Source organism: Sphaerodactylus townsendi, linkage group LG10 (genome assembly GCF_021028975.2).
Source record: "Sphaerodactylus townsendi isolate TG3544 linkage group LG10, MPM_Stown_v2.3, whole genome shotgun sequence".
NCBI lineage: Eukaryota > Metazoa > Chordata > Lepidosauria > Squamata > Sphaerodactylidae > Sphaerodactylus > Sphaerodactylus townsendi.
The window spans coordinates 50,212,028-50,239,090 of NC_059434.1; the positions used below are offsets into that span (position 1 = coordinate 50,212,028).

The 27,063-nt window shown below is 40.4% G+C and overlaps 1 protein-coding gene across 6 annotated transcripts in view; it reads left to right on the forward strand.

The window, feature by feature from the left end:
* Positions 1-27,063, forward strand: part of INPP4B (inositol polyphosphate-4-phosphatase type II B) — a 281,318-nt gene that overhangs the window by 242,745 nt on the left and 11,510 nt on the right. For all 6 annotated transcript variants that reach the window (XM_048508966.1, XM_048508967.1, XM_048508961.1 and 3 more), the window contains 2 exons: positions 217-329; positions 13,801-13,955. In XM_048508966.1, coding sequence (XP_048364923.1) covers positions 217-329; positions 13,801-13,955 — 268 coding nt within the window. The remainder of the gene's footprint in view (positions 1-216; positions 330-13,800; positions 13,956-27,063) is intronic.

The following is a 27,063-nucleotide window of genomic DNA, read 5'->3' on the forward strand; positions in this document are numbered from 1 at the left end:
GATGCTGGGTGCATCAGAAGCAAGCCCTTAGGTAGCAGTGCCTGTATTAACAAGCACAAAATCGTTTTCTCAGTCATTAAACGATGGCATTGCTATGTTTGATGAAAATGCTCATGAATTCCAAATGAGAATTTAAACTGTTGAAGCTCTTCTGTAGAGAAGAAATCCTCGGCTCAGCACAACTATTATCACGAGCTGCTTCCTTTTCCTTTCCAGGCCTACCATATTTTCAAGAACAGAATGACTTAAAAGGATTACTAGAAAATCTCCATCAAAATATTCAGGCTAAAAAAAGAAAGAATGTGGAAATCATGTGGCTGGCTGCAGTGGTAAGAATCCTCATTTCAAAACAATTTTTATCATTTTATTCCTGCTTGTTAAAATGAACAGTACTGAAAATGGTTGATGACAGTCACTACCATTTTGCCTTTAAGCTCACTAGGTCAATCACCCTAAACTATCTTTACTTGCAAACATTCATGTTCATTAATTAGCACTTCATTATCCGCCTCTTCTAATGAAAACCACTATACTGCTTTGTTTTTCCTTAAGCTGCTGTTCTCACTTCTTTATTTCTAATGCCAGGAGCATATCCAATACTAGGGATTCCATTAAAATGATTCTTGGCTATATATATTCCCTTTCCTTTCTATAAATGGGCTTCCTCTGTATTCATATCAGTGAATGCTGAAATGAGCCAATATAGGTGATAATAATGACATAGAAAACTTATCCATAAGGAGTAATATGAGGCCTTTTGTGGCAGGACAATTCACCCTCCTAACTATTTGTGACAGGTTCAGGCAGCCTCCTAATTATACTGAACAGGTTTTCCTGCCTTTTCCTAATGATTGAATTGTTTTGATGGTAGCGTGGAATGTGCTCAGCCTTAAGAACTCCATAAAGGTGAAGGGTGCCTTTCCCCCATGGCAAATCCCCTTTCTGAAGCACCAGAGAACTGAGGAAAGTTCGTCAAACAGAAGTAAAATGTATTAAACAAACTAGATAGGATCAGGAGATATTTCTGTGGATGGAAATCAGGGAGGAGATGACTATATACAGTTTTTCACAGGCGCTATTCCTAATCAAGCTTTATACATTTCTTTAGTTGCTTACTGTAAGCTTTATAAGGTCCACTCTGCACGGGCCAAAAACAGTGCCCCTGGAACAATACAAACACTGTTCCAGGGGCATTGTTCGCACAACTGCCACCTCTGCATCGAGGCAGCACCCTGCTCCCCCCCCCCCAGTAAAGGTGCTATTTTTCTGTTTGGAAAACAGCATTTCCCATTGGGCGCCGTGCAAACGGCACTGGGTTGGGGGCCCCACTTTTAGGCGCCACCTGCTTTCCCCACATTTACCTTCTCTCCCTGTGAAGCTCCGCAGCGAGCAAGGAGACATGCCCATGCTGCCTTCGACCCCCAGGTCAGAGGCACCTCTGTGGGCTGTGGCCACTCTAGGGCCGCTCGCTCCTCAGCGTGTGAACAGCCCCGGAGCCACACCGGCATCATACATGTTGGTGTGCAGCCTCTGTGGGGGCCCATGCAGGCCCAAGTTTCATAGTTGCTTAGATATTATGAATGGGTTTCACTCTTTACCTGTGGGAACTCCCACTACTATTCTACCTTCAGCTTTGACTACTAAATAAAACTCCCAGTTCTGTCTGTGTATTTTCTGTTTTTCAGCACACACTGAACTCAGTATATTTCAAGTCAGATCCACTCCCTGACTGAAATTCCTCCTTCCTCTCTGAGTCAGCTTGGTGCTCCACCAGTCTCAGGTCAGCTTACCCAATCAGGGCATTTCCCCATCCCTAGGAAGTTTCTCCCCACTCTATTGTGATGAAACCTTGTTCCATTGACCGACTAGCACCTTTAAACCTCTATTTTTCTGTGCAGGCTGTCACACCTTTGCATTTACTGAGAAATGATGAGGTCAGATAATTCTTTTATTTAAAGACAGCATGCCAATTCCCACCTCCAAACCTTTGTATGAGGAGCAGACATGGTAGATACTTACTGGTACAGAACCAGTGTGTGATTTGATTCGAGTGTCAAATTAAGTTCAAGAGTGCCCAGATTCAAAATCCAATTCTGCCATGAAGCTCACTGGGTGACTTTGGGACAGTTGACCTCACTCAACCTTACATTCAACCAACCTGTGTCTGAGAGTTGTTGTGAGCATGAGTGGAAGAAGGTTTATTCCACCCTGAGCTGCTTGAAGGAAGGATGGGATAAACTCATATTTCTATCATTTAAAAATCTAGATAGTGTGTGGCAATAGGCAAGTATTTGAAAATGTAAGGACAGTGTTTCTAGTACGCTTTAAAAAGTTGAACTTTGTTTTGAGCTTCCTGTGTATTGATCAGTTGGTTCAGTGAAGAATTTGAATCTTTGAATAGGCGTACAAACCGTTCAGAAAATAGCACATAAAAGAAAAAGGGTTAGATTTCAAAAGATATAGAAAACCTTACACTAGATCTGACAGAACCCTCCACCTTGTTATGGCCTTAACAGGGGTAAGGGTTTTATTGAAGAGAATCTCCACCAGCTGCTAAAAAGTGTAACAGCACACATATAGTTATTAAAAGTAGCAAAGGGGAATGAACTCACATTGGCAGATCAGGAGAGGGGCCAAGAGGAGATCTTTTAGAGTGTATAATACGGGGAAGGAATTCTGGCAATGGATATTCCACAGAGAAGCAAGAGTCCAAATTGAATTTAAATGTTTTATATAAATTTGTTCAAAAATACAAACACACAGTGAGACATAAGGGCACATACATTCAAGTTTCCTAGGATATAAACAGGTTTGAAAGATAGATTGGATGATAGAGAAGGGAATGGGCGTTGTTGTGGGGTAATACGTTACCTAGCGATTCTTAGAAGAGTAGAAGTAGAAGGCAGGGATTCCATGCCAGCACAGAAACCCAATGAAGAACGAATCCATGTCTCAACACCACAGCAAGAGAACATGTGGCAATGAGCAATATGTTGCAGGTAAACTAAACTTTTATAAGGTGGGTCGTTCCTTGATGGGAAAGGAATAACCGAAATCACACTACGTTCCACATCACTGTGCTGGAGTTTTGGCAGGGGTGCTGAGAGGAGTAATTAGTCAGCTCATCTACTGCTTAAACCGGGACAATGGGGCCAAAATTGCGCTTTGTTAAGCTAAGCGAGGAAATGCTGAAAGACTTCCATGCAAGATTAACTCTTAAGGAGGGAGTCACTGCCCAGGATATTCAGATTTGAAAAGCTGGAGACATTTAGATCAGGATAAGGTGAGTGATTTAGGAGAGTCATGACAAAGGGAAGGAAATGCAGAGAAGCAACCCTTTGCTGCTAACTTGGTTTCCCAGAAGAGATAGTGAAATGACAGTATCTGATAGCAAGTTGGCTTTCCATATTCTTTGTCTTTAACAGTATCTTTGCAAGGTGAGGTAATCAAGCATTCTAGTGACTCAAATGAGACCTCCAGGTTATGCTGGAGTAACTCATTATCTTAGCTTTTGTTAAAGTAGTTTTGACCTTTTGGTTGTGGTCAGGTGCTCATGTGGCTACCTACACCCATAGGAGTGCTTTTGGCAACTGGCTTTTGCCAATATGATTTTAAAGCAGAAATATATATAAATAATATTCTGGGGGTCCTTTGGGTCGTTACACCCTGAAAAGGAATAATTACATCAATAAATAGGAGCCTTATCAAATAAGTGACCAATTAACTTCTTCATTCTGTATTGTGAAAAGCCGTAATCATAACATTTTTTTAATTTTTGTGGAATTTAACAAACAGCGCAAGGTATAACTGTTAGCTAACTGCTTTCATTATGTTGACACTAACAGAATATACAGTTGTATGTTTGTGTAAATAACATTCTTTAATTGTGTTATTAGGGATGTAAATATTGTTCCATGACCATTTAGCTCTCTTTGAATTATACCTCTTTTCTTATTAACATTTGCTGAGATAGCAGATAGCTCAGTGACAAAAAATTTAAGCATTTGATTACCAATTAAGACGACCTGAAGAACACAAATGTCACTAACCTGTATATTTTAGATACTTGGCAGATTTTTGGTGACATAATCATTTTTGGTGTGAAATATATTAGACAGGCCTTTATACTTTCCTCACCATTGTCAGTCATGGCAATGATACACTACAGTTCTTTCATCTATTCTTACAAATTGATACACTATGGTTCTGTAATCTGTTGAGCAAAACTGTGTCATAAAAAATGTCCAAGAACAGTATTTCTCAGACAACTCCTAAGAGTCTGCAAGTCTTTTGTCCTTCCCACCCAGTCAAGAAATGAGAACATTGGAACTTAAGTGCAAGGAGTTTTATGTTGTGGACCTATAAAAACATCTAAATTCTGAACATGTTCCCATAAGGGACAATGGAAGGGCTTGTGGGATCTGCAAAAAGTTTTTAATCAAAGTAAGGGTCCTTGGATTACTCAAGTCTGAGAACCAATAGTCTAGAAGTCTCATAAATAATTTGTATACGTTGTAATAATTAAAATGTGTCACCTTTTACTTTTGTAAATGTTTGACTGAAGCATCATTTGCATTAATACAGAAGGGAACAAAGTTTTGTATCCTATGACATCCTATTGCCTCTTATACCAACTAGTTCATGTCAGACAACGCTTGTGATCATTTATTTCTTGCCATGTTTGTATCTGTACATTGTCTGTTTTTGTTCCTACTCCAGTGATCTGATTTCACCCTAAATCTATGTTCTGTAGTAGCAGTGCTGTCTAGGACTGGGTTCATCACTGTCAAAGCTGAGGCAGATTCCTACTCTGATGTGTAGGAATGCAGTAAGTGGAAAGGATTCTATTACCACGATCCAAAGAGTACTTTTCCCATACAATAAAATTAGACTTATTTCTGAGTAAATCTCCCACTGTGCATAGCCTGCTATCACAAGAATGTGGAAATAACTTCTACTGACCTATTGTTGTTATAAATTTACATTAGCCAAAATATATAATAAGGGCAGGTAAAAAAGTTCTGAGTCATAGGGACATAAAAATACAGCTGTGTCACATTTGCTTTAAATAGAGCATAGCTTTATATCTTTGGATCAAGTTTTTACTAGTTCTTCATAAATGGAAAGAACTAGTCTGTTAGTTTATTAGTAGTAGTATTATTAGTATTAGTGTTTATTAGCAGAGTGGAACAGAAGAGACAGATTCTCAGTTGCTTTTTATATGAGAGTTTACTAACTATAAAGGGAGAGTTACATAAGGATAAAATAAGAAAGTCTTTCCTGTTATACATCTACATTATTGTAAGTTTGGTTACATCTTGGTACCAATCTACTGCCTCGTGGTGGTGGTGTTGTGTCTGCTCAAACAAAGAAACAGAGTTAACTTTATAACTTCAGATTTATGTGCTCACTAGCATGTAAGCAATGACTATCTGACTGACCAATAACTAATCAGGAAGTCAGGTCATGAAGAGTGACTTCAGCAACTTGTTTACATACAAACAGTTAACCCTTTTATAACTGAGTTGTGACAGATACTTGCAAAATCCCAACAATATCCAAGTGATACTGTTATGTGACATTTTAAGATCCATTCAAGACCAAGATTTTCAGTGTCAGCTATAATGAGAAATTGCAAATCTTGTATTAAAGTGGTTCTTAAATTCCTCTAAAATTCTACTGTTGGTATAAGTTGCTTTTCAGTTTATCAGTTTGTTCCAGCTGTTCCTCTGGCATTTCATTCTCTCACAGTACATTAAGCATTTGGACATTGTGGGTGGGAATGTCCCCTGTATTATCAGTCACAATGGCAAAATGCAATGAAATAATGTAGCTCAGTGAATTCAGTGGACTCAGAAGCATGTAACCCTGCTTAGAAAGACACTGAAATTTCCCCGTTTAATTCAGTTTCACTAGTTACTCATTCAAACCCACTGTATTTTTTTACTCTTGATTTGTTTATCAGAAGGAAAGATAATGTGTTTTTTCTCTTTGCTCATATTTGTCCTTCTCGGTCATATATATTAGAAAGTCTTGAGTTCCATTCTTTGTGCTAACTTTATAGAGTTATATCTTGAAATACATGCACCTATACAAAATATTTTAACTGCCAAAAATCTATATGACCAATTGGTGGCATATATGTATGCAATATGTTCTGAAAATAAGTTATATTTCACACTGACAACTTTTATCTCATGGGTCTTTAAATATTAAACCTAATACACATGTTTCAATTATTGTTACAGAAAAAATAGCTTCTCATTCCACTCTAGAACTCAAACAAAATATGTATCCAGCAAAATGACATAGCCAACTAATAACATCCAATGAATGTCATTCACCATACTTTTTAGTTCTGTCCTTGTTCAGAAGTTTGAGCACCTATGTGCCAAAGTTCATGGGTAAATCTGCTGTTAAAATTAAGTGCTTGGATGTATTATCAAAACCCCAGAATTGAATTTTTTAAAACAGTTAATAATTTGGGGCTTAATTCATACAAGCTCCAATGTTTAAGATCAGAAAGAATAAATTTAGCTACAGAGAGTGTACCTCCCTTAGCACTACCAGCCAAGAAAAATGAAAGGTGAAAATCATGAGCAGATGGGGAACTTAGCAACAAGAGGTATTATAAAGCAAACCCTTTGAGTGGAACATAAACCACAGCTTTAAAAAAAAGAGTTAATAATTCAGTGTCTGCTCTTCTGTGTGGACAGAATCTCTGGCCTGGAGGGACTCCGGCACAATGGCCCTCTGCTTCTGCCAAAGTTAGTAAATTTGCCCGGACTACACAGAAAAGCTGATGATATATTTAGATTGTAAACAAGTTGAAATATTGTTGCTGGAGAGCAAATGAAGGGCTTCAAAAGCCCTAATAAAGGCTGAACAAACTCTTTTAGCATCTTGGTTAGTTGTAATCTGATCATGCATCCTTAACAAACCAAAAGTTCTCTATCTAAGGCCCTTTCTGCACACATGCAGAAACGCGCCTCCACCGGCATGAATTATGCTGGTGGAGGCTCCGAGGCTGCTCACACCGCAGCGTGCGAGCAGCCCCTGACTTCCCCCCCCCCCCAGCCAGAGAGGCGGCTCCGCACAGAGTCGCCTCTCCTCCAGTCCCCTCCACTGACCTTGTCTTCCAGCGTCGCTCTGGAGAGCTGCAGGGCCCGCCCATGCAGGTGGAGGTGACCGGAAAAGCGGCGGCGGCCTGGCAGTGCAGTTTGCACCGCGCTGGCGAGAAGGCGCCACTTTGCAAAAACCTCGCTAGTTTTGCGAGGTTTAAAAGGTGGTAATTGGCTTCCAGCGCGCTGTGTAATAACGCTTCCCCAGGGACGGCGCGTTTTGCGAATCCCTGGAAGCGTTCCTATTCCTGCTTTCGATGCGGAAAGGGCCTAACAATAGGGATATCTAAAGAAGAAAATGTAGAGTTACTCCAAGGCTTTTTAATATTGTATCTGCTAAGATGCTCCAAGATGTCATATGGGAATTCTTCTGTGACCACTATAGTAAAACTAGCAAAAAATCCTGATCTAACCAAAAAAATCTAAATTTAACGGCAGCAGTCTAAGCCTTCAATTAATTGGACCTACAGCCTACTTCCAAAAACAAGTTGAAATTAGAAACAAATTTTGGAGTTCACAGTACTTTTAGAAATATACATTTTTCAGCAATTGTGTTTCCATTACACAGAAGACAGATTTTAGAGACGAATATGGCCTCTTGATTGACTGCTTAACCTTCATTTTCCTATACTCTCAAATTAATTGGTTAACGCAGCCTACTGGCATATTTTGCTAATGCCACCCCCACTTATATATACCATCTTATTTGGGCTGACTGTTAGGCATGGTTTCCTCCCAAGGGTATAGAGTTTTTACCGGCTTGCCATCTAAATGTTAGAGGTCAGGGTTGTGTCAATTGGCTTCTTCTCTGTTACTTAAAGCAGCTTGAAAATGTTCACCACCCAGAGCCCTTTGGGGGTGGGCAGTATAGAAATTTAACAACAACAACAACGACAATAATAATAATAATAATAATAATAATAATAATAATAATAATAATAATAATAATAATAATAATAATAATAATAATGGGGTGGGGGTGACACAAACAGGTCAGCTGCTTAAGGGCAGAGGTGCAGGGCCTCTCAACAAAGCTGGGGGAAAGTGTTCTGCCCCTTCACCTGCTCCACTCAAGAAGGGTTAAGCTGGCTGCCTATAAGCTGGTGGCCTCCAGTCACCTCTAGGGGGTTTGGCATACCCAGGTAGCACAGCTTCAGCTTAGACCTGTCCTTCTCTGCCTCCAAGTCTAGGAAAGTGGCTGATCCTACCTGTTGCTTCACCCCCGGGCCTGGGGAGTGTGCCGTTTCTGCATGGGGTATGTTGTTTATCCTCTCTCTGCCTCTGCTTAGTCTGTCTGATTGCCCCAGCATTACCATGACAGGGCAGGCAGAGAGAAACATGGGAAGCAGCAAGTATAACTACTGTGCCTTTCAGTTGAATCTCTCTGGGGTGGGGGCCCTTCCCCACACACCTTCGTTACATGTCTGGTTGAGCCTGTCTACCATTAGCCTATATCCCTTCTTTAATCAGGGAAGATGGTGGAAGGTGGGTGGACAAAGGGCAGTGTCCCAGCAGATCATGTAAAACCCTTCAATTGTTCTGGCCATTGATGTGGTGAAAGAAGATTTCTGCCAAACTTCATAGATAGCATTGAGAAGACCTTGCAGCATGGGGAAGGCAATAACCTCAGGTGAATCTGCACAGAGTCTGCCTAGGATCTTGTCACTAGGGAGGTGTGCTGTGGTAGTGATCTCTGTGTCCAGAGACTTGACCATCTGCAACATTTGTTCCCCATAAAGCCTCAAATCCTCAATAAGTACTGGGGGCATCTTGCTTCCGTCCCCTGCACCAATGTAACCCAAGTGGACCAAGATGGATGAGGACACCTTTGATGGGCATATTATTTCCAAATCCAGTTTGGGCAGTCAGTCTGATGACTGGAAAGCATTTTCTCACAATGCTGCTTTTACTTTAGATACCTGATTGTTCCTTGCATTAGGAATGAACTTTTCAAATGCTCTAGAGGCTGAAACATTATGGCCTTCCTCCAAACACAAGAGACATAATTCACGTTTGTTGATTTGAATACACTTTTCTGGGTTATGGTTGCCAGAAGACAATTGAAGTCTACGCTTTGCACAAAGGAAGAAAAGTGAACCAGGAGTCTGACTCAGAAAAAATAACACTCATGAGCAGCAAAAGAAGCAACTGACTTTGAAAGGCAGAAGAAATAAACCGAGGGGAAGGGACACAGCTATGCCTGAGGACGTGACATTTTCAGTGAAAATGCGATGATGGCTCCCTGCAACCTCTAGCAGTTTTAGCTGGTAAAATCTCCCCAAACAGGCTTGCTTATAGAAGACCAACAGAACCCTTGACATGGTGCTTCTTGTCCATGCACAGCTACTAACAATATTTCATATAACATGTACAAATGATCTCATAGGTTTAGGTAAGATTTTTGTCTCCGGACAGTGTACCATGTTAACTTTAGTTTTATTTTTAAGTTAAGGCTGGTGGTGATTTTTTATCTTTGCCTTGTAGTCTAGGATAACTTTTATATGTAGTGAATACCTAAATAATTAAAATGATGTTTCCTCTCTGAAGTTGGTGTAAAATCCCTGCTTCCTTCTGTTGCTGTCACTTTGTGTCATCTTCCTACCCATTCACAAACTTGTTCATTCTCTAAAACTTGTCATGCACTTTATGCCCAAGATCACATCTTTAACCAGCACAATTTAGGGCCATAGCTCACATTTGTGTCCATAATTTTTATTTCTTGTCATTCAACTGTTTACATTTGACCATTTGCTGATGAGCCGCCTCTGCTGAAAATACTTTTACTACAAGAGAATGGTTTAAATGCTTCACCAATGTGGCCTCCGCTACAGAGCGACCAGGGTAGCTGCCCTGGATCCTGCCCTGGATGAGCTGTGCTGGAGGGCTCTTGACCAGCAGCCATGGCCTCTTTGTGCATGACCACAAAACCAGTCTAACCAGTCTCAGTTTACCAGCTGTGGGTAACGCTGAGTGATCAAAGGCGCCTGGAGAAAAAACACTTAATTTTGATAAAGGGAAAAAATGATGTCGCCAGAATGCTTAGAAGGTCCCAAGATAACTGTGGCGTGAGGGGAGGTGGGATGAGGAAGGACAGAGATAAAATTGTAAGAAATTTCCAAAATAAAAGATTCTGTACTGTCTCAACTATTTGACAAAGTTTTGGTTCTATTACTACAAATTATCACAGCTGCCCACCTAAAACAGTCATAGCAATACTTTTCTTTGCCTTAATTTGCTTTAGTCCAAGTCTTTAAAAGACCCATTTGACCAGCGCTCTCACACTCCAAATACAAGGGATTTCCTGTTCAATCAGGTTTTAAATGGGGTAGTTAAAGTTATTACTCGTGTTCTGGAGGTTCTCCCTGCTTCTTTGATGGTCATTTGCTGATTCTTACTTCTGAGGAGAATGGTGACAAACAGGGAATTAGTTTTGAAGAAGGTACATGAGGGGTTCAGACCTTTGGCATAATAGAGATACTCAGATGCCATTAACGATAAGATTGATAAGTCTTGATAAGAAAGATACAGCTAAAATTAGCTGTCTGGAGAGCTTACTCCACCCCTGTGTGGAGAAATCATATCACTCGGGAAAAATCTGCAGAAAACTCCAGGGAAAAGAGGGAGTGCCTCCTCATGTGTAAAGAAGGGAAGCATTCCATACATACCGAGCCATTAAGTACACGAAATACTGGAAAATGTTTGAGTCTGTCACAATACAGCCACCACATGTAGAGAATCTATTGAGACATTGCATAACATGTACACTGAATGCTCTCTGTTGACTTCACAGCCAGTATACCATCTTGCAAAAATTTAGTTTGCTGAAACCCTGGTGGCAGCACAGTGCATTGTATGTTTGCCTTTTCAAACAGCATAGGATCCCCTGGTTTTCTACCCCTCACTGAGTCATTGGAATGATGGTCTGAACTAGCCATTAGATACAGCAGTGAGGTTGCTCTTGCCAAGGTACTAGTGCCTCTCAAGCGTTTTTATCCCCTTTTTAAAGAGTAAAATGCAAAGTACATTTCACAGTGCTTTTCCCTTGTGTGTGTTGCATTCTCCTTATATTTCTTCTGTTCTATTTCCAAAACCTTTGTTCTTCAATATCTATTCTGTCTAATTCGGGTCTCTTTGAAGTTTTTTATTCAACTTTAGAAAGATTAATCAGGAATCCTTTAATTATTCTGATTTGAGCCTAATTTCAAAATAAAAGCACAAACTTCAAAGGATACTGAGTACAAGTGATTGTTAATGCACAGGGTTAATGTGCATGTATTTAAAAATACAGTTTAAAATACAGCTTAATCCTCATTGTTTTGTAGTGACATCTCATACAACATGAATTAGAATATAAAAATTGAAATAGTGGAAAGGGACAATGCTTCATCATCCTTGGCAGTCAGCTGTTCTCTAGATTTGCTTTAAATCTGTTTTTCTCTCTGATATTCAAAATCTGTTTTGCTCTCTGATATTCGAAATGGCAGTCTTTCTCTTGAACATTCAGCTATTCATAAAATTATCATTATTAAATAATGGTAATTGCTAGACTGGCACATTGCTGTGCCTTTTTACTGAAAGAAACGAAGGTTCAAAGGCTGACAATATTGTGGTTGCCTAGCAGCCCCCATAATGGCCCATGAGATCTCCTTTCTTAAAGGTGCAGGTGTTGCTTTGATTGTTTGGGAGAGGAATAACCAATGTATTTTGTAAAGATTTCAGAGTGGGTTTCTTTTGCAAACCTAAAACTTTTTTTGGATTTGTTGAAAGGTCTGTCTTTTTTGTTAATTGCTTGAATATCTGGATGAGGCACAGATGGGGCTATGTTGAGAATTAAATAGACTGACAAGCAGGAACCCACAAGAACATGTGGGGTGAATTTACTTCTTCTCCACTGTTTCCTTCTTTCCTTTCCTTGAAACCCCCATAGCATCTCCTTTCCCTGCCTCCTTTCCTTCCTATCAATGAGCCAACCTAACCTCTCCATCTTCAATTTTTCACCCTATCCTGCCACTGGCAACCTCTGCCAAGCTGTACAGTGCTGGTGGGTGGGCCCAGTTGCACAGTGGGGAACTTGGAAGGGCTTGTTAATGGCACCCATTTTCTCCTGTCTCAACCTCCCTACAAGACTTTCCCTTTCTTTCTACTTGGCAACCTCCATATCCTCAATCTTACCTGCTTTTTTTCTGTCCTTCCTAGCCACCAATCAACCTTTTATCTGCCCCTTTCTCTTCAGTTATATTTATTATTTATGTACTCCATTTATAGCTCACCTTTCTCTGCAATAGAGACTCAAAGTACCTTACTTTATTTTGATTCCTCCATTGTATTTTCAGAACAACCCTGTAAGCATTGCTGGACTGGCATGAAAATCCAAAACAGTTCTGAAAAGGGTTCTGTCCCTTCCTCCTGCCTTTTACTAACAGAACCCAACCCAGTTGTCCAACAGTCACTGAGAGTATAAGCTACAGTATTTGTTGACAATGGTTTTTAAAGGCCTATGGCTATATATAAGTAAATTTGCTTATGTGACTTAAAGGTGCAGGCGCTCCTTTTTTCCCAATTTTTCAATTTCAAGGGTTTGTTTGTTTGCAATTCTGGAGCATGTTTCAGGTTTTTAGAAAGATCTGTCTTGTCTGGGCCCAGACTCTGGATTTCAATATCCTCAGATTTGGTCAACTTCACTATTAGAATATACCTCTTCTATGGCCCAGCCCAAATTAGCTGCTGGTGTTCTTCACCTGCAGCTGGAGTGACTTCCTTCTCTATGGGTGAATCTGTTGTCCATGGATGTGCCGACAACACAGTTCTGTTTGGGGGGTGAGGTATTAAACCCCCATATATTTTATTTTTGATTTCACATTTTTCTACAAATATGGAGAGTTGCCCAGTTATTTTTTTAGCATCAGTGTGGCGTAGTGGCTAAGAGCAATGGCTAAGAGCAGGTGCACTCTGATCTGGAGGAACCGGGTTTGATTCCCAGCTCAGCCGCTTGAGCTGTGGAGGCTTCTCTGGGGAATTCAGATTAGCCTGTGCACTCCCACACACGCCAGCTGGGTGACCTTGGGCTAGTCACAGCTTCTCGGAGCTCTCTCAGCCCCACCTACCTCACAGGGTGTTTGTTGTGAGGGGGGAAGGGCAAGGAGATTGTAAGCCCCTTTGAGTCTCCTGCAGGAGAGAAAAGGGGGATATAAATCTAAACTCTTCTTCTTCTTCTTCTTCCTATCCACAGATTTAGGTATCTGCAGATGGAGGCCACGTGTTGCAATTAGATATATAGATGGTATTTGTGTACGTAAAGTGCTATAAAGTCTCAGTTGACTCAGCACAACTCCATAGGATTTTCAGACAATGGATGGACAGAAATAGTTTGCCATTTTCTGCCTCTTTGTAGCTACCCTAGACATCCAAGCACTAACCAGGGCCAACCCTGATTGGCTTTCAAGATCTGATAATATCACGCTAGCCTAATATAACTTCAATTTTGGAAACCAATGCCTGTTTCCATTCCTTGAGTGCATTTTATGACTTGGGTGCAATAATAGAATTCTATCAGTTGAATCAGAAAAGAGAATGTGGTTATATTGAAGCAAATATAAAATATGCTGCAATGAGCCTGACTATGCAGTGCCACCAGCATTAATGATAGCACTAAGTTGCTTGATTTCTCTCTGTGTTATAGATTTGCCGCAAGCTCAATGGAATCCGATTTACCTGTTGTAAAAGTGCCAAAGATAGGACATCAATGTCAGTGACACTGGAACAATGTTCAATTTTAAGAGATGAACATCAGTTACAAAAAGACTTTTTTATTCGCGCACTGGACTGTATGAGGAGGTAAGTTCTTAATCTCTTTTTATCATTCCCATGTTTAACATTTAGCTTGGGCAGAAGTAAGAAGTATGTGATTTGATCTTAGCCTGTTTCAAGTCCAGATTCTCCCAGTTGTTTAATTCTCATACAGACATCTTGTAGAACTGGTATTGCTTAACCAAATGCAGTAATTTGTTGCACTTAGTGTTTTCTGTTAGTTCTTTTAATGAAAGATGAATAATATATAGCAAAGAAAGTTGAGACAGATGTTAACTGTCATTTTTATTTAATTAAGACCTCACTGTTTGTTTGGGGTTTTTTTGTAAATAAAAATTAATTTGTATTTGGGTTGCCCAATCCTCAACCTGAGACAGCTCAGGATGGTGCTGCTGCAGTGCTGCCCCCTGCCTCCAGAGGGCTGTCCGGCGGTGCAGAGAGGCAGAACTCCGCCCCCCCCCCAAAAAAAACCCACTGCTGGAAAGCATTCTATAGGTCTTAATGGACAGTCCAAGTCCTGGGCTGCAGTGAAACTGCCTGCACACCTGGGGTGGAAGCCAAATAACATTGACTCTACCCCCAGGAACACTCTGTCCCTGCCCTCAGATGCCAGCACAGCTCCGTGGTGGTCCAGACCTCCCAGTTTTACCGTAGAGCTGAGGGGTGGTCAACCCCCGGTGCCTTTGCCCCCTCCGCCACAGGGGTGTCCCCTGCAGCCTGGAAAGGGCAAACACATCGGCTCAGCCCCATACTGCCTCCATGCTGCAATTTGGTCTCTCCAATAGGATTATGCAGAGACCAAGACTGTAATTATGCAGAGGCAAAGATGGAATTAATCAAGTACAAGCAGGGACCCATGAGAAACTGACAGGAAAATTCCCCCAGTTGTCACTTCTTATTCCTTTCGCTTCTGACATTCCCAGTCACCTTTCTTAATCCTTTTCCTCTCACTGCCACCTTGCTGGTTTGCCCCCCCCCCCCCCCCCGGCATTCTATTCACCTACCCTCACTGCTCTGCATATCTACCCCTTACCCATGGCACTCTGCTCACACACCCACCCTCGCTGGTCTGCCTACCTATTACCCCATCTTTGGCACTCCACTTACTTCCAACTCTCACTGCTCTAACTAGCAACCCCTGCTAGCTGCTCTCTCTGCCTACCTTTCCATCCTTGCTACTCTACTTAACAGCAAAGGTTTCTTCTCCCCACCCTTTCCATGACTACAAGAGAGCTTGGCACAGTTGACACAATCCTCCTTACACACTGAGAGAGACACCTGCTTCCAGCACTGATCCCACAGTCTGGCCAGTTAGAAGAACTGCACCAGCAAAGGTTATAAAGGTATAAAAAAAGCAAAGGTTATAAAGGTATAAAAAAAGCAAAGGTTATAAAGGTATAAAAAGGTATAAAAAAGCAGCATCAAAGTTGCCCAAAGAATCTTCAAATATGTAAACAATATTTATTTGATGATTCTGTCTCATTTCATGTCAGAATGCTTTCTCTGTGGATCAAACTTTGATTTCAACAACAGCTCCAAGTGTCCCCAATCCCAATATCACCTCTAGACTCAGTGAAGCTCCTGGCCTGCCACAGCTTCCCCTTAATCATCACAACTGTCACTAGGTCCACTGCAGCTCCCAGCCAACCAACCACAATCACCTTTGCAGCTTTTGCCCACTCCCCCAATTGCCACAGCCATTGCCAGGGCCACTGTGGCACTTGTCCACTCCCCATCATTGCCATGATTCCCACCAGGCCTGGCATGTCTCTTGGCCTCCACTGCCAGGCCTACGAATGCTTCTCTGCCCTACCCCCCATCTTCACAGACTCCAATCCCTGTTTCCCCGAAAATAAGACCTATCCCGAAAATAAGGTCTAGCATGATTTTTCAGGATTTTTGGAGGATGCTTAAAATATAAACCCTACTCCAAAAATAAGCCCTAGTTACAGATTCCCCAGCACAGCTGATCTGGTCATGTGGTGGGAGGTGGGTGCAAAATCATGGGGAAAAAAATAAGACATCCCCTGAAAATAAGCCCTAATGCATCTTTTGGAGCATAAATTAATATAAGACCCTGTCTTATTTTCAGGGAAACACAGTCAATTAACTGTGCAGACAACTCTTTTGTTTGGGAGGGCTTTAACTTCTCCACACTTTATTTTTCAACATTTTCAGATTTTTATGCAGGCCTGGGGAATCCCACAAGTTTGCAAAAGTATCAGTTTTTGGTCACTGTGGCCCCAATCTGCAGATTTAGATTTATATCTGCTGATGGGGCCACACTTACATTATTATACTCTTTTCCAGTGAATGATCTTAGTAGAACTGTAACTTCATCCACCACATCCTGGACCATCTTTGTTTTAGAAAGCTTCACGTGGGTCCTACTACCTCCCCAGTTCTGTTAGGTAGGGGCTAGGACCAAGCGGAGCATTCTAAAATAAAGACAGTTAAGCACGTGACAGATGAAGTTGCAATTCTACTTAGATCTTTTGGTGGAAAAGAGATAAATACCTAGAAAACCTGGAAAAAGTATCTGTCTTTAGGCAGTGTGGCCTCAGTCTGGGGATTTAAATATCCTTTGATGGGTCCACACTTTTTGTTATTAGACGATGCAAGGTAATACACATGAAGTGTTAAAAGCTCCTTATTTATTTGGTTGGTTGGTTTATAGGCTGTTCTTCCTCTAACGGGCTCAGAGTGGCTTACAACATGTGCTCAATAAAATCTATAAATAAACATTCCAGTTTAGCATCTCAGAGCCATTAACAGAACCCAATAAGATATGTAGCCATTTCTGCACTTGCTAGCTAACACCGTGTAATTAAATACAACATACCATCTTCTGTTTGAAATCATGCCGGGGGGGGGGGGGGGGGCAAGGCATCGGGGTGAACAGGTTTGATAGCCCTGTAACCCTTAATGACAATTTTTAGAAGTCTATGTGAGGAGGTAAGATTCAGCCTCCCAAACTCTGTTGAAAGGTGAAGTTCTCAGGGGCTGGGATTTGTGGATTAAAGGCATCCCTACCTCCTCATCCATTATTCAGGTATTATCTCCAAGGATGGGTAATTGTATGTTCCTCACTCTGGTGAAGTAACATTATTCACTATATCTATTTCAGCATGGAATTCTTTAAAATTGATGATTATTTATTCTGGATTCTTTTCAGCACCATTTAATCAACATCAAAGAGAGAGACTACCTATTTAGTATTCAGTAATTCACCCTGTGCCCTTCACCATTAGCATGAATTGTATTTGTTAAAGAGATAGTAATGGCTGCAGAAATAAATGAAAACAATATGAAAATTCAGATGCTTAGCTTGTTTTGGAATTGCTCGTGTATCATGTTGTATTAATGTTACGTACATTTCATAAGTATCATTATAGCACATAAATCCTATCTCTGCTACAGCTTTTTAGCCACAGTAGGTGACGCATGTGCTGGCTTTCAGATCTGAACATGCTTTTACTAATGAGCCATTCATTTTTGTATATTCAATCATAATTTCTGTTGAGGGTCCACCCTCTCAAATGTTCAGTGAGCTTGCAATCCATTTTATAGATGCAATGCTGTGATGTAGCTCAGCTTGTTTCTTGAATAAAAAGTATTTTAGCCAAAAAAATGTAAGTAGATATGGTAAGACTATACCAAGTTGGAAGATAGAAAAGAACACAACAGTTAGAAATCAGTGTAGTTAAAAAAAACAAAACCTATATCACTCCAATTCTGAATAACAAGCCTATCCATACCAAATGCAATTTATCTACCCGGACCACTATGGTCATCTACAGAGGTCCTGCTTTGGTTGTCCAACCTTCTGAATTTAAGCTAGTAGCAACCCAGGAGAGGACCATTCTCTGTAGTGGTGCCAAAACTCTGGAACTCTCTCCTCAGGGAGTTTCATCTGTCCCCTTCTATTGTATCTTCCTTTTTTGTTTGTTTTGTTTGGTGTCCCATCAGTAATCCTTCCTTACTAACCACTTTTTTTAAATTACTGCTTTTGTTTTGTATCTATCTGTTTGCATTTTAGCTCTGGTTTTAATAAGTTTTGAAAGTGTGGTTTAATGGTTTTAAAATGTGATTTTATTGTATATGTGTTAATTTGTTAGCCACCTTGTTGGCCCTTTTGAGGAGAGAAAGGCAGAATATTCTGCACCCAGCCAGTTATCAAATTCACTGAATCTTGGGCCAGCCACAGACTCTATGTCTTACAGGGTTGTTGTGAGGATTACTGGTAGGTGGGTGAGAGAGCTATGAATGCTATCCTGAGCTGCACTGTGTATAATCTTATAAATTACTGAACTTTCTTACCCTTGCCCTAATTATATTTTCCCTAAACTGAAAGGCCTCAAGCTTTTATGCAGAATGATTGCTTTAGATACTCCTTTCAATAGTATTCTAATGATTATTAAACTTATTTAATGATGAAGTAGCCAACAAAGAAAAGTGGGAATTGACTAGGAAGGAGAAATCCAAACCCTTCTTGCTGAACCTAGTCTCTTTATTAAGACTGCTATGAATGTTCAGTTTTTGTTCTTGTTCTCAGTCTGAAAGCTGTGAAAAACTAATGTGAGCAAACATTCCTGTTTCCTTCCACTGTTTTCTTCTCTGCCAGTTCTTTGGCACCATTTTTTTCAAGGCGTTCTTTCTGAAGCTAGTCACAAGTCAGTTCCAACCAGTTATACATTAGGAACTGTCTGTGGTGATATCAAAACATTGTGTAGTCAGTCAGATTTGTATGCAGGCCAAAATTACTGAAGAAAAGTAAAACCAGTTGGCACTAAGTTCGGTAACTCGTGGATGAACCCTTTTGTTGTATCCCCTAAACATCACCAAAGTCAGATGGAGAAGTAAACTCAACTTCACTTGTAGCCATAGTTCAGAGTTTAACAGCATGCCTGGGACAAAAATGACTGGCTAAAACTGTGAAGTGCTTCTTCATACACAGGGGTGAACAAAGAACGCCAGCAGTATAACAGGACTCCTTCTCCCAGTGGAAGCTCCAGAACAGTAACAGGTAGAGAGGAAAACTCTAGAGTTGGTTAGCTGGCAGTAATCTCCATCTGCCCTAAGTGGCCTTTGAATTTTTAGCTGAAGGGAACTATATTCAAGACACTCCCTCAGAGATTTTGTAACTGTGCTTTTGAGTCTGGTCCAAGATTAATGGAATTGTTACAGGATATGACACTTGTGAATTTATCCTTCTGTATGATTGCTCCTGTGAAGTGTTGTTGATAAAGCTATTCAGCGTATTTCTGAGCTCCTCAATCTTCAGGCATAAAAACCTTTGCTTTCATTTCAGGGGAGGAGTAGGGAGTTTTTTGTGGGGGAGACTCTGGGGTTTCAGTGCTTTATTTTATTTTTGCAGCTTGTATTGTGGTTGAATGGCAATGACTCCACAGAGAATTGCCAAAGCTTTGCTTTGGCCAGTAATAATTGTCAGAAAAAGTCCTCTACATGTTGAAAGCAAAATTCTGCAAAATGTTTTGAATGGCATGAAGATTATTTCTCATAATTTAACAGTAAAATATAACTAAACTACATTAATAATTTGTATATCAATTTGGTATCTCAAGGACAGTAACTCGCTTGCAAAAAATTCTCCAGGACAAAATGATTGGTCTAAATGGAAGGTGTTTTAAACTCTTTATTTCAGTAAAACAGAAAGCTTTAGGGGAAAACAGCCACACATTGTAGAAAAAAAAACTCCGTACATGCCCCCCCCCCCCACCAGAAATACAAAGAACACTACTTTATAGTGTCCCTCCTTCTGCCTTGTAAGAGTGGCAGATTTTGATTGATAGTTCATAACTAAGCAGGTAATTGGCTAAAATACTAGACATTTGTTTGGACTGTCTAAAACAAAGAACCAACAGAACCTTGGAAAACAGACCTGCTTTGATTTTGTATAAACAAAGGACGACAATAACCCTTATCTTGTCTGGTCTGGTAAACCAGATGTACTGAAACACACGCTAGCAGTAACTTGTCTGTTAACACTGACCTGTAACCCCTGCCTTGCTGGCTTACAATCTAAGATTCCTCTGGCTTTCCAGTCTTACAGTCTAATAAAGACACCATTATGTATTGTATTCTAAAATAGACATTGCTGCCTGGCTTTCCAACTTTTACAAGTTAAATCAAACAGATATTAAAGTTTCTTACAAAGTAGAACTAACATAATTTGTTTCATAATTCCACAGTTATTCCATAATACAACACACACTCCCACATTCTCCCATTTTTTCTCCTTTTAAATAGCTGTATGTTTCCTTAACCTATCTAGACACTTAAATTTAAAGGACTATTGTTACTTGGACATCAACTCTGGGCTCTTTAAATATATATAGCAAATATGCTGTCCTCTGTGGAGCCTTAGAATTCTCAGTTGTGACTTTTTTGTTTAAAAATGTGTTGAAGAGCACTGTGAATCACAGCTTGTCCAATGTATTCGAAATTGTTTCTTTTTTCCTTAGAAGAACAATTCTGGTAACCTTTTCCAAATGCTTAGGAAAGTTCCTAGAATCAATGCTGTTAGAATCAGAGCTGGGGACAAGGAATCAAGGGATGGTGCTGGATTCTGTATTGAAGTGAGAGCTACAATTAGATCCACCTAGGATGTGCCAAATGTAATGTAGAGGAAGTTAAATCCTTCATTTCTTGGAGAGATAATAATATGGGGGCAGAAGGTAATAAACCTTTAAAATTTTATCTAGTGCCCCTAAATTGTAAACTGTTGTGTTATTTTCAGGATCACTGGCTTGCCCTTAAATTGAGTAGGGGAGTGGAAAACATTGGGTAGGAGTAGCAGTACTGAAAGCAAGCAATGAACAATGTTTTTGAGTACTCTTTCTGGTCAAAGCAGAAGTGTTCAGATTTTGAGCTTACTGAGAAATCTCACTTTAAAGCTAAGCTGAAGTTCATTAAAGATGGGTAGATAATTTGTTAATGGTTTTATTAGGAAATTAAATTAATTGGGAAATTGCAATAGTATTGGACAGAAAATGAGTGTAATTGCATTAACAAGCCAAGACTAAGAGTAAATTGGTGAGATGAATAAAACAAGTTTTGTAAGACATTCTTATTGTTTCTATTTTGTTATCTAAGGCCCCTTCCGCACATGCAGAATAATGCGTTTTCAAACCACTTTCACAACTGTTTGCAAGTGGATTTTGCTATTCCACACAGCTTCAAAGAGCATTGAAAGCAGTTTGAAAGTGCATTATTCTGCATGTGCGGAATGAGCCTATGATTTGGTAGGTAGTATTTTGTAAAGAGAAGAGAATGAAGAGTGTAGGAGCATGAAAAATTGCAAATGCCCTAAGAAGGTAGTTACTGGATACCCAGCATACAGCAAATCTGAGCAAATACAAATCTCCATTTTCTAGTCTTTTCTGTCTGTTTCTAGTGAAACATATCTTTGATTGGTGGTTTAAGAGAGAGGAAATTCCCTTTATCAGTACCAGACAAAATAATCCCAAATTGGAGAGGACGGGTGCATGATTAACATAGATGCTGAGTTGTGTCCCAATAAATTTCAAGAAATCTGCAGTGGGTATATTGGTGTAGTATTATGATGCTGTAGTAATATATTACTACAACCAGTAACCAGGTTTTTTAAAAGCAGGAGAGTTGGGGGGAAAATGGCAGACCTGAGAAATATAGGGAAGAAATGCTGCCAGATATTGCTGGAAGTTTCAGAAATCCACTACTTAACATTAGCACTGCGGTCCAACCCACTTTGATTCCAATCTTTCCAGGAAGATTATACCAAAAATATGTTTGCAAAACATCAGGGGAAACCACAGAATAAGCATCACTGGAGTACGATGTTATGAAGATAATATTTTTTTTAAAAAAAACCTTCCTGTTTGAGTACCAGGCCAGAGAAAATCCTTTATCTGGAAACAGTCATAAGTCTCTCTTTTGGCAATTTTACATTGTTGCTAAATTTTCCTCTAACTTGAGAGTTCCTGTATGCCACACACACAGTACTCTGACTTGAATCCTGTGCAGTGCAAATCTAGTCATGCTAGAAGAAGGCAGTTTTCCAGCTTATTGCAGCCTTCTGTAGCCCATGAAATTGTTCTCCTATGAGTCAGTGGACCTGAAGACACGGTGGTGGGCAGCAAGTTGGGAGTTTTCAGCAGGATGGGTAGAATAAGCAAAAATGGTCCTATTTTCATCTGCAAACAGAAACGTTGGTTCCTTAGAGGATCTGCTGTCTAATGGAGCAGCATTTTAGGATTCTTATAAAATTAGGTACCCTGTATACCAGAACAGTTTTGCCACAACAAATAGAATGCGGCAGTATGCATTCACTATCAGTTAGCTGGATACCAATCAAGATTGTCTGGGCAAATGCTGTTTTGTTACTGCCCCTTGGCGAAAGGAGCATGATGATATTTAATCCAGCCAAATATTTATAAATTAACAGATAGCATTGCTGTACTCTTAACATAATTTAAGTAATATGGAATTGAACCTACACTGCCTCACTGAATGGTAAAATATCCAGAATATACAGTTTTAAGGTGCTACACAGAGTTCATGTACATGGTGATAATTCCGTATCTAATGTGAATGCCAAAACAAAGTTGTCCCTTCACAGTATTTTATGCATTTGTTTAAAATGCTGTTATCACCTGTAGTATGTTGATGATGTAGTTTAATATTGAACAGTCATGAATTAAAATACATAGTTCAGAAACTCTTCGATATAAATGTATCTTTCTCACATAGTGGGCCTAAGAAGTGCTGAGTTTAAATTTTGCTAAAGTTAAGCTTCATCTGTGCATCTTGTGCTGGCCCACTTGAAGAACCTATTTATTACCTCCAGTGATCTTCATTTCTCTTCTCACATCACTTCACTGCTTCATTGCTTGGATGCCAGCTATTGACTCATAACTCATTTGTAATGGCAGGCGAGCACACAACAGCACCAGAGTTGCAAAATGCCTTTTGGCAGTCACACAACAACCATCACAGGAGGCAACCAACTACCGAGCAGATTTCCTAAACAGGATTCTGAAGACCAGCAGGATGGGGAACTATTTCAAAACAAAGATCAAAACAAGCAGCAGCCAAATCCAATATATTCCCATGCCCTCTTTTCATTTCTTATTGTATACCTATCGTGCAGTGCAGTTGCTGTGATGTCATTTGCCCAAGATGTGCAGAAAAATGGTCCCTTTCACCCCAAATTGGAAGAATTGTGGTTACACAAAAAATTAGATGTATTGTTTACTACATATCTATTTATTTATTTTATTCAACTTAATATCCTGCCCTCCCCGGCCTAAACCAGGCTCAGGACAGCTTACATAATTAAAATCACAATAATGTGTATAATTACAATTAAAACATTCTAACATAAAATTGTTTAGATGGTGGTGAGTCAATGCTTTACTCATGTTGACTTATATTCATGCCACAGGAGGGGGAATAGAATCACAGGAGCCAACTGAACACGCTGTAAATTTTACAACTCTAATTGTAAGCCTCATGAATTAATTTCATTTTGCAAGCCTTCTGGAACTGTGAAATGTTCCATAGGGCTTTGGTGTTAGCTGGCAGCATGTTCCACCATGTAGGAGCCAGAGCAGAGAGAGCTCTTGTGCTACCAGTGCCAGCCGTATGTCCTTCGGGCCAGGGATCACTAAGGCCGTTTTTGCCTGGCAGCAGAAACGGCTGTCCACTGGCCTAATTAATTCTGGTGGACGCACAAGACCGTTCACACGGTCTCGTGCGGGCAGCGCCGAGGCTGCTGTGACCTGCAGAGGCAGCTCTGCATGGTCGGAGGGCAGTGTGGGCGTGTCCCTCCAGCCGTCCAGAGCTGCGCAGGAAGGAGAGGTAGGTGAATGGGAACGCCAGAAGGGCCAAAAGTGGCGCCCTCACACTGGTGTGCTTCTATGGTGACGGGAGGAAGACGCCACTTTTGAAAAAACTCGCTCCCTGAGCAAGTTTCAAAAGCAGCATTTTCATGCCAGTTGGGGGGGGCAAGCACGGCCCCAGGGACTGTGTTTTTACCATCCCTAGGGCGCTGTTTTTCAGCTGTGCAGAAACAGCCTAAGAGATTACTATCGGAGGAAGTCCTTCATAGGCAATACGGTGAGATGCAGTCACAATTTATGATTGTGATATAGTTGCACCTAAGAAGTTAGGGTTTCCTGATATATGCAATGGGAGATAACTTCTTGTAGCTTTTAAATTAAATACTCAGTACATGCTACTGCAAACTTCTGGAATAGCAGATGAGATAGCAGATGTGAAGCCATCAGTAGCCTGGTCAAGTTCACAGACAGGGTGGACTCACCCCAAAGTTTTGGTAGGCCAGTTGCTGGCAGCAACTCAAACTAGAATTAGGGTTTTTTAAATTAAAGTAAATATAAGTAAATGAATGAACAAAACTGTGTGCCACAATTGTTCCACTGAAGATTTATCAAAGTTTAGTCCTGTGAAATCTCCAGATGAGGGTAAGACATTATTATTCAAACTAGTTTTAGATGTACAACTATGAGAAGAAATAAAATAGAACATGTAACATGTTAATCACCCCAAAAATAGTGAGCTGTCAGATAAATAAACCCTTTCTCAACATTTCCTAGATACCTCTTGCCTTCAAATGTTATCAGGAACCACTGAGCAAAAGCTCCCAGAATATATATTCTTATCAGGCTTATTCTCTGCAGATATAATGAATGTCCCAAAATAGGGGAGTTCACTAAAAATCATGCAAATTTTCTTTAATGTGTATTTTACTGTTACTATCAATTCTGAACATTCTATAGTTTCTAGTTCTCTCCAGGATATCGCATCCGTACTGACTTTATTATTAAATTCTTGGGAGACTGCCAGCTAATCTCCACAGCAATGGAGATCTATTTTCCTTAAAAGACTTATTTCTGTCACATGGGAGAACAGAATGAGCTTGCTATTACAGGAATAGGTTTTGTACCTGCGCTGAGAAACTGCAATTGAGAAGTTGATGAAGGTAAATTGGAGCTGATAAACTTTTAATCTAAAGGAGAATCTAGTGAGAGCCATCTGTTCTGCCCTTTCCTTTGAAGTTAGGATGGGAAATATGTGCTGACTAGAGTACATTCAAACACGGACACACACTAATATCCTGAAATTGCTTGCTTTGTAGTGCCATAAAGTACAAACCAGGAGAGGAGATGTTTGATTGTGCTCTGATTGGCTGTAAGGCTCCATGTCACTCCCAACAGCGGGAAAACAAACCTACATTCAACCCCTGATCCTCTCTACCGATTCAGCTTCAGCACGTGTTTTTTAAAAAGGTGCACTTCCATACAGGTTCTTAAAAAACACGTGATAAGAGGAATAGGGAGTGTCAGAACCGGGATGAATCCGTGTTCGGCAATTAAGCAGTGGGGAGTTCTTGCTCAAAGCTTGATATTTTGCGTGAGTATCACGCAATTAGTGTTGGGACTTCCGGCTTGGCGAGCCAGCAGTGACGTTTAAGATGTTATTGTGCTTGTGGCTGGCATCTTCAGAGAGGATCCGAAGCATGCCAGCCACAGACGCAGGCGAAACGTCAGGAGAGAATGCTGCTAGAACATGGCCATACAGCCCGGAAACCACACAGCACCCAAGTGATTCCGGCCGTGAAAGCCTTCGACAATACATATCACGCAATTAATTGACCATGGGGAATCGACCAGAGAGAACAACTTATCTGTGATGCACTGCATGCACCCAGTGTACAACCATTTGCATGCATATTGACAATTTTGCTATATTTTTAATTGTCACTGGTGAGTAGGTATCTTAGGTAAATAAAAAAAAACCTCCAGGTCAAGCTGTTCCCTCTTCCCTTTGTGTCTTGCAATTCTACCCTTCCCTGTTTCAAGTGAAATGACTGTTTGCTGTTGCATCCAAGTAAGCAACTTGGTACTGGGCTTCAATCTATAATTGAAAGCCATATCTCACTATAGTTTCCATGTCTGCTACAAGAGCAAGCACAAACCATAGTTTGCTGGTTTGGATATAATAGAAATGATGGTTTACTTCTGTAGAGATATAGAAAAAAGGAATTACAGTGCAGAAGAGGAGGAAGGATGAGAAGGGAATATGGGAACTCAAGTTTTGTTCATATTTCACCCAAAGAGTTTGTTTGTTTTTTCATGTTATAAAGCCATTTTATATATTCATTTGAAATCTGTTTAATGGTTGTTACTCCTAATGACAGGATATGAGAGTCCCGGTTTATGAAAAAGCTAGCAATTATCCAATAAAGAATTAACAGCTTCCTCACAAATCTATTATTCATAAGAAGCATTCGTTTCAGAGGGTAGCTATGTTGGTCTGCAGTAGAAGAGCTCCATTCAAGTTCACAAGCACCTCAGAGACCAACAAGATTTTTGCACTATAACAGTGGTGGCACTCAGAGCCCTTTCTGTGGGCACGTACAGAGTCACCCCCACACACACATCTAAGACCTAGTTTTGGGGAAGCAGTGTAGATAACCCTGTTAAGCGCTGTTAAACCCCACTGATTTTCATGCGAAGAACTAAAGTGCGATCCTTTACCTGGGAGTAAGCTCGGTTGCTGGCTTGCTTCTGAGTAAACCCTTCTAGGGTTGTGATTCACCCGTTGGAAGAGTTGCACAGTTGCTTCAAAGCAAAGCCACCGACTACCACCAAGCTTATTCCCGAGTAACGGATGCCTCAGAGCCAACCGTTTTTTCTAAACTAAAACCTCAGTATTCAGGTTAAATTGCCGTGTCGGCACTTTGCAATAAATAAGTGGGTTTGGGGTTGCAATTTGGGCACTCGGTCTCGAAAAGGTTTGCTATCGCTGCACTATAAGCTTTCACAAGTCAAAGCTTCCTGATGAAGAGAGCTTTGTCTCAAGAAAGCTTATACCCCAGAAATCTTGTAGGCTTTAAATTGCTACTGGTCTCAAATGGAGCTCTTCTGTTTGTGAGGGTGTAAATTTTTCTGGTAGTTTCAAATACATATAGGCTAGTTTACTTCACCTTTAATCTGTTCATTATCTTTTCATTCTCCATGAGTTCTATGAATGTATGCATTTAGAAATTATTAATCTTCCAGAAGGAACTCAAAGCAACTAATGGGTAAACGCTTTATATCAAAACAAAATA